Raw genomic sequence first — 12,894 nt, forward strand, 5'->3', positions numbered from 1 at the left:
TAATAATAATCAAATCATTATATGTCAATTATATATCAATAAAAAGACTCAAATTCCTCACCATGGTTTTAAGTCTATTCATTCATCTGGGGTTTATTAAGCTTCTATCTTTGATGTGAGTTCAATCCCTGGGTCAGGAAGTTCCCCTGGAGAAGGAAATGGCAACTCACTCTTGTATTCTTGCCTGGGAAATCCTATGGACAGAGGGTCACAGGAGTCTGACCCGACTTAGCAACTAAACAACAGACAATCTGTTTCACTGCCAGACACTGTTTCAGAGACTAGGAATATGACAAAACAAAGATTCCCACCATCGTGGGCTGACAGTCTTGAGAAAGAAACTAAATAAAGCAGTCATATTTGTATATTAGTGGTGATCAGTATTCTGGAAAAAATAAAGCTGGGAAGGTGTGGATGCTATTTATAAAAAAGTGGTCAGGGGAGGTCTCACTGAGGAGGTGGCATTTCCTCTAATCTTCAGGAGAGGAGGCTATGAGCCTTGGGGATCCAGTATCTGGGGAGAGTGTTCCAGGCAGTGGTAGCAAGGTATCACTATGTCCAAAGGCCTTGAGACTGGAGCATACCTAGTATGTTGGAGGAACAGTTAGGAGGCCTAAAGGCAGAAAGGGAAGAGGAACTAAAAAGCCTCATGATGAAGGTGAAAGAGGAGAGTGAAAAAGCTGTCTTAAAACTCAACATTCAAAAAATTAAGATCATGGCCTCTGGTCCCATCACTTCATGGCAAATAGATGGGGGAAATAGGTAAACAGTGGCAGGTTTTATTTTCTTGGGCTCCTGTATCACTGTGGACAGTGACTGCAGCCATGAAGTGAAAAGACCCTTGCTCCTTGGAAAGAAAGCTATGACAAACCTAGGCAGAGTATTAAAAAGCAGAGACATCACTTTGCCAACAAAGGTCTATGTAGTCAAAGCTGTGGTTTTTCCAGTAGTCATGTGTGGATATGAGAGTTGGACCATAAAGAAGGCTGAGCGCTGAAGAATTGATGCTTTTGAACTGTGGTGCTGGAGAAGACTCTCATTGAGAGTTCCTTCGACAGCAAGGAGATCAAATCAGTCAATCCTCAAGGAAATCAATCCCGAATATTCATTGGAAGGACTGAAGCTGAAGTTGAAGCTCCAATACTTTGGCCACCTGATGAGGAGAGTTGACTCACTGGAAAAGACCCAGATGCTGGGAAAAACTGAAGGCAGAAGGAGAAGGGGGCGACAGGATGAGATGGTTGGATGGTATCACTGACTCAATGGACATGAGTTTGAACAAACTCTGAGAGATAGTGAAGGACAGGGAATCCTGGTGTGCTACAGTCCATAGCGTTGCAAAGAGCTGGACCCAACTGTGGTGAACGTTCAGAAAGGAGGGGAGAGTAGGAGGTGAGCTGGGAGAGACATGAGGACCAGCATGATCAGGATGTGGAAGAAAGACCTTGTGGGTTTGGTTGAAACCCCAGGAGTCTCAGGGGTTTCAAAAGATGGGCCAGAAAAAAAAAAAAAAAAAAAACTAGGCCAGGCTGGGCCAGGGCAAGGAAGGCCCCAGCAGCCTTTCCTCCTTTCCTTGACTTTGACGTGTGGCACCAAGGAAAGGTTCTGAGCAAGCGAGGGAGGGATTTGACCTGATTCAGGTGTTCGCAGGCTCCTTCTGGTTTCTTGTGAGAAAGAGAGTTGGTGGTGAGTGGAGGAGCAGAGAGACGGTGAGGCTGCGGCAGAGGTCCGAGTGAAGACAGGAGAGGGTGGGCAGGACCAGGGCGTGGCCATGGGGAGAGAGAAGTGAGTGGATTCCATACATACTTTGAAGATGAAACTGACAGGATTTCCCGACTGTAGGGTGTGAGGACAAAGAGGACTACAAGTTCTGTTGCCTGCAAGCTGGGAGGATGGAGGCGCCATTCTCTGGGACAGGGATGATCATTGGGTGACCAGGTTTGAGAGGAAGATCAGGGGCTCAGCTTTGGATATTTACACTCGAGACACCTCTTAATGTGACAATATCATGTATCTGTATTTGTTTATTTATTGCTGCGCCCCACCCCCCGCATTAGCCACTTGAGAACTGATCACCCTTATGCTCAGAACCATACCGTCAGCACCTGAGAACAGTGCCTGGCACACAGTAGGTGCTCAATAAGTGTCTATTGAATGAATGAAGATAGATAAGTCCACAAAACCTTCTATTGATAACTTTCGAGTCAGCCAGTATCTATTCCAGTCTAACTCCCAGGTCCATTTCGTGAATCCCGCCGGTGATTGTTCAAATGTCCTCCTTCTCCGCAAAGCCTATCCTGACTACTCCATTTACATTTCAGCTTGATTTTTCTCCGTAACACTAATCCCCTTGGAATATATTAACATATATATTATGTACTGAAAATTTTTTGTTTGTTGTCTCCCTTCACTAGAAGCTTCCGAGAGGGCAGGGAGTTTTATCTATTTCGTTTAAGTGGCAACGCACACAGCAGGCGCTTAATAAATATTTGTTGAATTTTTCTTGCTGAATGGGATACATGCCACGCCTGAGCGGGTTTTCTTGGACTGCGAGACCCGCCTTACGAATCATCCGCGATCTGGCCCCGCCCACACGCAGAGGCCGGGCGCGCTCACGCGGGAACAGGGGGCGCGGCTCGTCCACGAGCTGAAGGGCGGCGGGGAAGCGCGCTCTGCGCAGGCTCCGAACGCCCCGAGGCGGAGTCTCAGGGTCTTTTGGGTTAGGAGGCGCGCGCGCGGGAGGGCGGCGGCGGCGGCGGCGCGGTGCGCAGGCGCGGCGGACAGTGCGCAGGCGCCGGCGGAGGGCGGGCTTGAAGCAGCTGAAGCGGCGGCGGCGGCGGCAGCGGCTCGGGCAGAGGGGCGGGAGCAGAGGCTGGAGCGGACGGGCTCGGGAGAGGCGGCGGAATGGTGGACTACCACGCGGCGAACCAGTCGTACCAGTACGGCCCCAGCAGCGGGAGCAATGGCGCTGGCGGCGGGGGTACCATGGGAGACTACATGGCCCAGGAGGACGACTGGGACCGGGACCTGCTGTTGGACCCGGCCTGGGAGAAGCAGCAGCGCAAGGTGCGCGGCCCTTGGGCCGGACGGGCTGGAGGAGGGGGGCTTCCGAGGGAGGCTGGAGGCCGGGAAGGGGCTCGGAGACCCTGAGACGGGATCGGAGGGTCTATGGTGAGAACTGGGCGTCCTGAGAAGGAATCGGCGGGTCTGGGAAGGGGTTTGGAGTCCTGGAAAGGAGTTGCAGAACTTGAGCGGGGAATTGGGAGTCTGAAAAAATAATTGGCGGCTGAGTAGGGGATATGGAAATCTAAGACTAGGAATCAAGGAGCCCGAGGCAGGAATTGGAGCGTCTGGCCTGGGAATGAGGGGAAATCGGCGAGATGATTGGAGGAGACTCAAGAACGGAATTAGGTCTGAGGCGGGATGGAAGGGTCAGGATGGACTGGAGATGGTCAGAGGGAAAAGGGGGAGTCTGGAATGTGTGGGTCAGGATAGAATTGGCATCAGGGGAGTCCGAGGAGGAGCTGGAGTATGGAGGGCGTTATTTGGATTACAGAATCCTCTGAAGAGGGTTGGAATTATGGGACCCCCAGGGATGAAGCCCCTTTCATTCTAAAGGGGATGAGGATTCTGGAAGTGGGTGTGAAGGGACCCAGGGCTTGGTGGGTGAGGATGGGGAGGCTGCTAAGGAGGTCTGGACTCTGGCACTGGTGGGAGAAGTCAGGGAGCTGTGAATAAGAGGTTTTGAAGGGGCGAGATATTATCAGGGGTGCCCTATCCTACAGGGAAGAGGAGAAGATTGGGAGATAGAAGAGGTATTGGTGAGGCCAAGGCCTCCTTGATGAGAGGCCGAAGGGGGATAAAGAGAATTTGGAGTATTCTGAGGAGGGGTTCTGAAGAATTGATGGAACGTAGACAAAGCTCAGCAAAGGGTTGGCGTTGCCGGAGGCAAAGGTAGCCTGAACGAGGTGAGAAGGGCGGGAGAGAACGGTCGGAATGGCGGATGGTGGGAGGGAGGTGTGCGGAGTAATGAAAGTCTCATTAGAAAGGGAGTGTGTGATGGATAGACCGAGAGAGAAATTTGGGGGTGAGGGCTTCTGGAGGTGCCGTCCCAGGACTGGAGAGTGTGTTTATGTGTTGTGAAGGGAGAACAAGTTGTTTGGGGAGGAGGGGCTGAGAGTGTCCAGAAGAATTGTCTTTTGGGGGTGGTGATGAGGAGCTCGTTCTAAAGCAGGGTCTGTGTTCAGGTGGCACGTTGGGGTGTGGAGGCAATTTGGGGGGCTCACAGTGGGGAAAGGGAGATCAAAAGGAGTGGGAGGTGCAGAGAGGGTGGGGTGTGTGTCTGTGTGTATCTGTGTATGTGTATAGGTGTATGTGTGTGCACATAATCCAAGGTGGTAGAGAGCAGGGAGCTCCAAGCTGCTAGAAGAGAGGGTTTAGCGTGCGCAGGAAGAGCTAAAGAAAGGAAGATGTTGAGGTGGGTGTGTGTCTTGGGAGGGGGCTATTTCAAAGTGTGTGAAGAGGGTGGGAGGTACTTACTATTAGAGGCATGTGGTAGGTTCTTCACACCTGAATTTTCTTGCCGGATTCATTACCAGTTCCATGGCCTTGGGCAAGACCCTTGATCTCAGTGTGGTTCTGTCATCTGTGGAATGAGGAGGGGTCGAGGGAGTCCCTTCTGTGATTCTACAAGGGTGGATGTGTATGGTGTTGGGAGAGTAGCAAGGGGTTTGAGTGTGGCTGGAAGCCTCTTGAGGGTGTGAGCTGTTGCTTTTGGGGGTTCCGTGCAGGCAGCCCAGGCTGGCGGGGAAAGGGTGAAAGGAACAGCTGTGCCAGGCAGCCTGGGGTGGGGCCTGGCTTAACCGTGGGGTAAATTACCAACCTCTGCTTGAATTTCCTCATCCGTAGTTGGGGGTGGGGGGGTGGCAGCTCTGTGGTGATGTCCTTATCTGTTGCCCCACCTACCTCCGGGTGGGCAGGTTGAGATAATCTGACATAAAAATTCTTTTTGAGGGGAGAGACCTAGCCTCCAGTCTCAACAATAATTTACTGCCAGAGGCAATGCCGGGTTGAAAAAGGTTAAGAGTTGCTCAGAGACCTGGGAAGTTGGGAAGGGAACAAGGCGGGGTCCATGGGGTCGTTTCTTTGAGAAAACCTGGGCTCCTTCTCCAGCTCCCGGTGCTGGGGGAGAATGAGCTGTGGAGTCTCTTGACTCAGGTGGTGGGGAGTAGGGACCTTCCCTCCCTGTCCCTTGCTGACTCCTACCCCTCCCACAGTGACTCCCTCTGCTTGCTTCCACTCCCTTCTGGGAGTCAGGGTGTGTGCTCCTCCGTGGTTATAGTCTCCCTTGCCCGCTGGGTGAGGCCAGGGCACCCTTCAGGCCGGAGCAGGAACCAGGACTCATCGGCATCCCCAGGCCTGGCTGCGGTTGTGTCATCCCCCCATCCCGTCCTCAGGGACCAGGCACGGTGGAAGGAAAGGGTGGCTCACAGCCCCTCTCAGACCAGCTGTTTTAGATTCTCAAGACGGGCCAGATCCTAGCGTGTCCGACTTTATACAACTGTAGCAAATATTTACACGCAACTGTACTTTGGGGGGAATATCATGTCACTGCTGTGCGCCTACCTGTTTTGGGGCGGGCATCTTCTCTGAAATGGGAGGAGTAATGGAAAGGAATATATAAAGCGAGTCTGTGCTGTTTTCTTCCTTAAGAGGACCCCCATCCCCATCCCCCCCCAGACTGGGTTTTCCCGTCAAGCATTGCCACTTTGGCAAGTGACGGATTGCCCTTCTTGCCCCTCTAGGGCTGAGCCACGGACCACAGAGAGGGTGGCGGTCCTGTGAGTGTGCTGTGCGTACTCTCCCGCTCTAAAAGGCTGTGTCCAGGACAGCTGTAGTCCCCTTAAAGCGCGTGGCAATTGAATTCTTCTAGGAATTAAGCAAGGCTTGGCCCAAGGCAGAGGGTGCCTGTGGTTCCCAATGGTTCTCACATCTACCTGAAGCCCTTCTGGGGACCCTTGTAACCAAGGCATTACCTGATAAGTAGGTTATGCAACAGTTCTGATCTGGGAAGGCTCTACATGTTTTCTCCAGGGGTGTGGGGGGAAGGACTGTTCTGGTCTTTGAGCAAATTCTTGAGCAATTATAGCTCTGGGCCAGAGCTCCCTCTCCCAGTTTCTGAAAGAGGCTTGAGTAGCCTTGCCACCCTTGCTCTGCTGGACAGGTGAGGGCACTTGGTAGCCACTCCCGAAGTTCTCATCACAGCGAGAGGAACTGCCTCCTTTGCTAAGTTGGCGTGGTCGTGGAAACATCCCTGACTGCTCACAAGGCCTCAGTGTTTAGACCCTGACCTTTGGCTTGGGCTCTATTGGATTTGAGTTAATTATTTGAACGTTCTGATGGTGTCTTGTTTTTCTCCAAGTAGGGTTGTTTTTCTTTCTTTTTTTTCCTTTTAGGCTGATGATAGAGACCTCAAAGTAGCCATCTGTTATTTTGTTCCATTACTCTTAATTGCTTGCCTCTTAGAAACTGGCTGAGACTAGCAGATCCTTAGCAGTTTTTAAAAATGGAATAAGTTACTTACTGAAAACCAAAACCAAAAAAAAAAAAAAAAAAAAAAGCACCCAGACTCAGTTGTCATCTAGAATTAAAGACTGTACCTATGTGAGGTGGAGAAGGAAATAGCAACCCACTCCAGTATTCTTGCCTGGAAAATTCCATGGACAGAGGAACTTGGCAGGCTACAGTCCATGGGGTCGCAACGAGTCGGACACGACTGAACGACTAACACACACACACACACACACACACACACACCCCTATGTGAGAAGGGGGGCAGGTATTGTTTGCCTTCCTGGGAGAGGGGTAGGGAAAGGTACTCAGCTGCTAGCTTCTGTCCTCGGTCACTCCCCGCTGCCCCAGGTTTTAAGAACAGGGCTTTTCTCAGAAATAGAGACACAGACGAAGGGAACTAATGTATGGATACCAAGGGGGGAAGGGGTGGGAGGAGTTGGGGGATTGGGCTTGACACATACACTGTTGGTGCGATGTAGAAAATAGATGACTAATGGGAACTTACTGCACAGCACAGGGAACTGCTTCATGCACTGTGGTGGCCTGAATGGGAAGGAAGTCCAAAAGAGAGTCGCTTTACAAAATGATTCATTTTTCTGTGCAGTAGAAACTAACACAACGTCGTAAAGCAGCCGTACTCCAGTGAAAATTAAAGAAAAGAGCAAGAAACAGGGCTTTCCTGATGCCTGCCTCAGAGGTGAGGTGAGGGAGGTTGGCCGCAGCGCAGTGCCCCTTGTAGCCACTCGCAGCCATTCAGCCGAGGGCTGCAATCCAGTTGGTGCCATGGAGTGGCGCCTACTGCTTCATCTAATTCGTTTCAATCTCTGCGCTCTGGGGCATGGGCAGGATTGCCTTCTGCCTTTTGAAGCACCCTCCCTGAGTCCAGCCAGGAGGCTCCTTTGGCAGTGGGGAGCTGACTCACCATGCCGTTGGAACTGGTGCTAAATAGTTCCATTTAATGGCAGCTGACGGCCTGGCCTCGAGCAGGCTGCCTCATGGGAAAAGTTTGGTGAGAAGTATTGGAGGAAAAGAACCCTGGAAATGAGGATGGGGTTTTAACATCCAGGTGCGGCTGGTGCTGTCTAACTCCTGAGATGCAGTCCAGGAGGTCAGTGAAAATGTAGGTTTGCACCCCCAAAGGGCTTCCTCGGTGGCACCGTTGGTAAAGAATCCGCCTGCCAGTGCAGGAGATGCCAGGGACGTGGGTTTGATTGCTGGGTCCGGAAGATCCTCTGGAGTAGGAAATGGCAACCCACTCAAGTTCTCTTGCCTAGAAAATTCCATGGACAGGGGAGTCCGGCTGGCTGTAGTCCATGGGGTCGCAGAGTCAGACACAACTGAGCACACACGACAGTCTCAACAACGACAGCCCCACAAAATGTCCTCTGAATCGGATGTCAGAGGATCAGGGACAAGGCTGGATTCCAGGCTCAAGTTCTGGTGTGGGGAGTTCTACTGTTTAAACATACACTCCAGTCACGGCTGAGTTTGGCCAGACAGCCCCCTTTTACAGAGTTAAGTGAGTGAGTAGTACAGTTAGCTGGCAGCGCGGGTCTAGCAGATGACAGCAGAGAGAATGAAGCCAGAAAGGCACCGATTTGGGAAGACTCAGGGAATTTCTGAGACGGTTGAGATGAACACTTCTGGCTTTCGACATATTGATTTATAATGTGCCGGGAATTGTACAAGCCTTTGACCAGACTTAGGGTTGTTCTTTTTTTTTTTTTTTAAAGGATTCCCTTTTATTTTGTGGGGGAGAAGGAGAGGGAAAGGGCAAAGATAATTAAGGAACAGCTGTTTGCTGTAGTGTCACTTGCTCATTCAAATTTTCTGAATGGCTGAATTAATCAGCATGTTTATCTCCTCTGGCATTCGGAATGTTCTAGATCAATGGTTTTCCCAGCTTTATCCTTATTTCCTTAACTTAGTGATGTCCCTGTTTTCATCTGTCTGGTCACTTCCCTTCAGTGGCTTTTATTTTATGTATTTATTGTACAGAATAACAAAAGCACTCATGTTACTTTAAGTCTTCCTCCCTGCCCCCCACCCCCGTCTTTTTTCATGGAAATAGGAGGTGAGTGAGAGCAAGTTGGTAATTCAATGGCAGCGGTAACTGAAACACTGACCTACTAAAAGGTGGCGGAAGCTTCCACTTGAATTGATACAGATCCTGTCATCCAGGGAGGTTTGAAAGACCTTTATGTCCCCGGTAGTTTGAGAACTCCAAATCAGTCTCCTTCAGGATGAAGTTCAACTTCCAAACATCAAAACCTCCAGCGCAATTATAAGGAAACTTAGTTTTACAGTGTTGCCCGTCTAGACGCCAGAATTTGTTATAAAGTGTCTGCAAGTGGCACAAGTAACACTTGCTTTTCTTCAGAAAGGTTTATGAGTTACATTTTAGTTAGTAACCCAGGTATCAGGAAGTATAAGGTTCAGTGAGTCAAGCAAAAACAGAAATCATTTAAAAAGTCCAGCCTCTGTTTAAAGAGTGATCTTATTGGGAGGAAAAATTAACCCACCGGTTGGGAGGAGAAGGATCCGCCTCCTCCAGAAAAGGGAAAACTCTGCATACATTTAACTGGCAAACATGTCCTCGTATCAGAAGTTTTGTCCAAGTAGCAGTCTCTCTGGGCTTATAAAAACCCCAGGGACGTTTGTCTTGGTGTTGTGCCTTTTTCGGTTGTGTTGTTCATTCATGTCCTTCCCCCTCCCCTTTCCCTCGTAAACAACAGATGCAGTAGCTTGGAATGTCCGCGTTAAAGTCTTTGAAAGCCGGTTGGTGTAACTTGGTTGCCATCTCTTTAGTCTGAGCAGCAGTTTCCAGAAGAGGCCAGTGGCCTTTTTTTCCTTAGATGTAATTTACTGAAGTAGTCTCGAAAAGCAAGTGAATTGAGCTTTAACTTGGGATTTGCTGTTTGCCACCTGTTTCTGTACTGGCTCCTGCCTTCCTGGGATGGGATTAGCCCCAGCTTCCCCAGGAGTGAGGACCATCCTGTGTTTCCAAGAAGGCACAGTGGTTCTCCAGCCAGAGCGGCCCTCCTCATCCCTGCATCATGCTTGGCTCCGTACTTGCTAAACTTCAGTCATTTGGGATTTTTTCCATGGCCCGCGTTTGCTTTTATATACTTAATAATATTCTTCTAAGTCAATTTTGCCTTTTTAAACTTAAGTTTTAAAGGGGAAATTTATATGAGTGTTGCCAGTGGAAACCCCAGCTTCCCTGGCCATAAATAGAAGGAAACTGCACAAATAAACAGGCTGGAAAGACAACAATGCTGTGAAGTTCTAGCCAGCTGCAGGGTCTAGGCCTGAGGCCTGCTCCTTTGTCAGAAGAAGATTGGCAGGTGTCAGGGAGGTGTTAGAGACCCAGAGAACCAAGCAGAGGCTTTCTCTTTGATGTGTTCAGAAGGTAGACAAGAGAATCAAAGGGAGAAACCTTCTCGAAGTCATTCAAGTTTCAGTGGAGAGCGTGGATAACTCTTAAAATCTCCCATGGTGTGCTTGCCATGTGTGGAAAAAACGTTATCTCACTTGACCCTGGCAACATTCCGAGAGTGGCAGGGCAGAGTGACTCAGCCAGGAACATGCCGCCTGTCCTGCCTGCCCGGCCTCCCACCGCACTACCCATGAACACGTCTCTCAGCACTGAGTGGCAGTGGGTTTTTCTCTGCATTCAAATATTATGGTTTCTTGTTTTTTGGTTTTTTTTTTTAAGTGGGGGCACATTCTAAATAAAAGAATTGTGGGTTTATCCCTTGTTCTTCATATTGCTTTTTCTTTTTTAAATTTTATTTATTCATTTATTTTTGGCTGCACCAGGCCCTTGTTGCCGCGTGGACTTTGCTCTAGTTGCGGAAGCAAGGGCCGCTCTCTAGTTGCGGCATGCAGGCTTCTCATCGCAGTGGCTTCTCTTGTTGGGGAGCACGGGCTTCAGTAGTTGCCGCTCCCGGGCTCTAGAGCACAAGCTCAATAGTTGGGGCACACCCATAGGCGTAGTTACTCCGTGTCAAGTTGGATCTTCCTGGACCAGGGATCGAACCCGTGTCTCCTGCATTGGCAGGCAGATTCTTTACCACGGAGTCACCAGGGAAGCCCTGCTTTCTCTTTTTAAGGCTCCAGCTTCCTTACACAAACACACTTGAAGTTTGGCTGCTCTTCTAAGTGTGAACCACCCTGCTGCCCCATCTGGGTATTTGCATCCTCAATTCGGAAAGGAAAGCAGTGCCCTCCTGCCGCATTAAGAAAGGCTGATTTCAATGTTCTGCTTCCAACTAAGAGAACAGAACAGATTCTCTGTCTCCGAGTGGAACTCTGGACATGGGTAGAAGTTACTGTAAGTGGCAGATTCTGCTCCACAGAACACAAGTGAAGTCATCTCGGGAAATATCGTCGATGGTGTTGAAACGATTGAATGGGATGCTGGAACACCAGCAATACAATAGCATTTGTGTCTTCAGCTTTGGGCAGGAATAAAGAAGACATTGTGGTTTGTTTTATGCTTTTTAAAGTTTCCCCCCTCCGCAAAAGGTGTGGGGCTGAGTGATGTATGTTACTGGCTTTCTAGTGGGTTTTTCTTTTCATCTTTTCCCCCCTCCCTGAGGGCTGGTGAGAGTGGGTGGAAGCCGCAGTCTAGGTGGATGGGAGGCAGCGCGGAAGGCAGGCCATACGCATTCCTTCTTGTTCCCCATGTGTGATGGGAACGCATTTGGTCTTTTAACCTCCAAAGAGCCCAAGATGAAGAGTTTCCATATCTTACCTCCTGACCAGTAAAGTCTCTGATTCCAGCTCCAAGAATGTCTTAATTAACAGCCATCCAGGATGGGGGCATGGCAGGAAGTCAAATAAATGCATTTCTTCTTTTTTTTTTTTTTCCCATACACATTTCATTTTGGTGGCAGAGAAGGCTAGTTCGAAGTTAGGGGAAACACCACAGGAGGAAGCCTGAAAGTGAGCAACCAGAGCCATCCTGGGAGGTTGCCTGAGGGGGTGTCACACCAAGAGTCTGTGGGTCTCCAGCTGGTGTTATTGAAAAAACAGGCCTCCCTTTACCAAGCACCGCGGGCAGTGCTGGAAGCTGGCGCTTCAGTCAGCGTCACCGGCTGCGGTATGCGCCCTCGGTATGGTGGGCACCCTCAATATGCCCGTGTGCAACCATCAACACGTCGGTGTGCTTTGATCGTCTCGGTCAAGGTGTGTGTGAAAGGTCTTTAGTTGATAACATCGTGGAAACCAAACTGCTTAGTACTTGAGAGATGTGCCTGTGTACTGGAGCCAGCGCCGGTGGACGAATGTGGGCTCTTGGGTAGAAACGTGGTGCTGCCAGCCGGCCTCCAGGAAAGTGTCCACATATGTGGTGGCCGTGCTGGGTCGGGGGACCTCTGTTCTCTGGGGCACGGGTCAGCCCAGTCTGTTTTATCGATGAGGAGTGTGTGTATTTGTAAGAGAGAGAGGAGAGTACACGTGAAAGCCGCTGTTGGCTTTGTGGCTGAGGCGAGTGCTTTTTCTCTAGGCATTTAGAGTTGGAATCTCAGCTATGTGACTTCTTAACAGCAGGGCAAAATGTGCCTGCATCTTTTGCCTGCTTTCGCAAACACTGACAAATTTAAAAAGAACTCTAAAGTTTCCAGCAAATCCCAAGCACAGTTCATCCCATGATAACATTTTTTTTTTTTTTAAACAAGCCACATCCTTCCTCCTCCAACTCTGCCAGTAAATAAACCTTTTTCTCCCCCGTTACTCCCACCTCTTTCCCCCGCTCTCTTTTCTTTAAGGAAATGGGTATCTTTACATTAAACCTTTGTGTCTGATGGAAATATTAAATGCCTCTTGGGCTGTTGCTGGCATGGATTATGTGGGGAAGAGTCAGATTTTAAAAGAAATTTTACAGGCTGGTATGATCTTCCAGTTCTGGCCTATGAAGTATAAACTCCATTTCAAAATTCAAAATGTCTGGAAGCAGCCAGCTTGCCAGGCTAGTTCAAGGGCAGTCTGATGAATCAACCCTCTTACAGGCTGTCTGCTAACCAGCCCTGGAAGGTATCCAGCCGGTAAACATCACCGGGATCGTCAGGCAGTTTTTCCTGTGTGGGGTTGGGGGCGGGAGGAGGAGGAAGGATCACTGGAGCTACGCGGCCAAGTCTGGTAGGATATGACTTTCTGTAAAACAGAAAGGTCTAGAAAGGTCTGTATCAAGATGTGTTTTTCCAAGATGTTAGGCCTGTAGTCACCCAGCACCGAGTGTACTGGTGGAGTGAGAGGAAATACCTAGACCAGTTGGGCCCGGGGGAAGCTTCTTAACCATTTTGGGAAGCAAGTTTT

The 12,894-nt window shown here is 49.7% G+C and overlaps 1 protein-coding gene across 5 annotated transcripts in view; it reads left to right on the forward strand.

The window, feature by feature from the left end:
* Nucleotides 1-2,803: 2,803 nt before the first annotated feature.
* The window catches only part of ACTN4 (actinin alpha 4), a 74,182-nt gene continuing 64,091 nt past the window's right edge, over nt 2,804-12,894 (forward strand). For 2 of the 5 annotated variants that reach the window (XM_025269076.2, XM_006068698.3), the window contains exon 1: nt 2,804-3,066. In XM_025269076.2, coding sequence (XP_025124861.1) covers nt 2,905-3,066 — 162 coding nt within the window. In that variant the 5' untranslated portion in view covers nt 2,804-2,904. The remainder of the gene's footprint in view (nt 3,067-12,894) is intronic. The other 3 variants (XM_006068695.3, XM_006068697.3, XM_006068696.3) reach the window with 2 other exon arrangements.

The sequence above is a fragment of the Bubalus bubalis genome, chromosome 18 (assembly GCF_019923935.1).
Source record: "Bubalus bubalis isolate 160015118507 breed Murrah chromosome 18, NDDB_SH_1, whole genome shotgun sequence".
Lineage (NCBI taxonomy): Eukaryota > Metazoa > Chordata > Mammalia > Artiodactyla > Bovidae > Bubalus > Bubalus bubalis.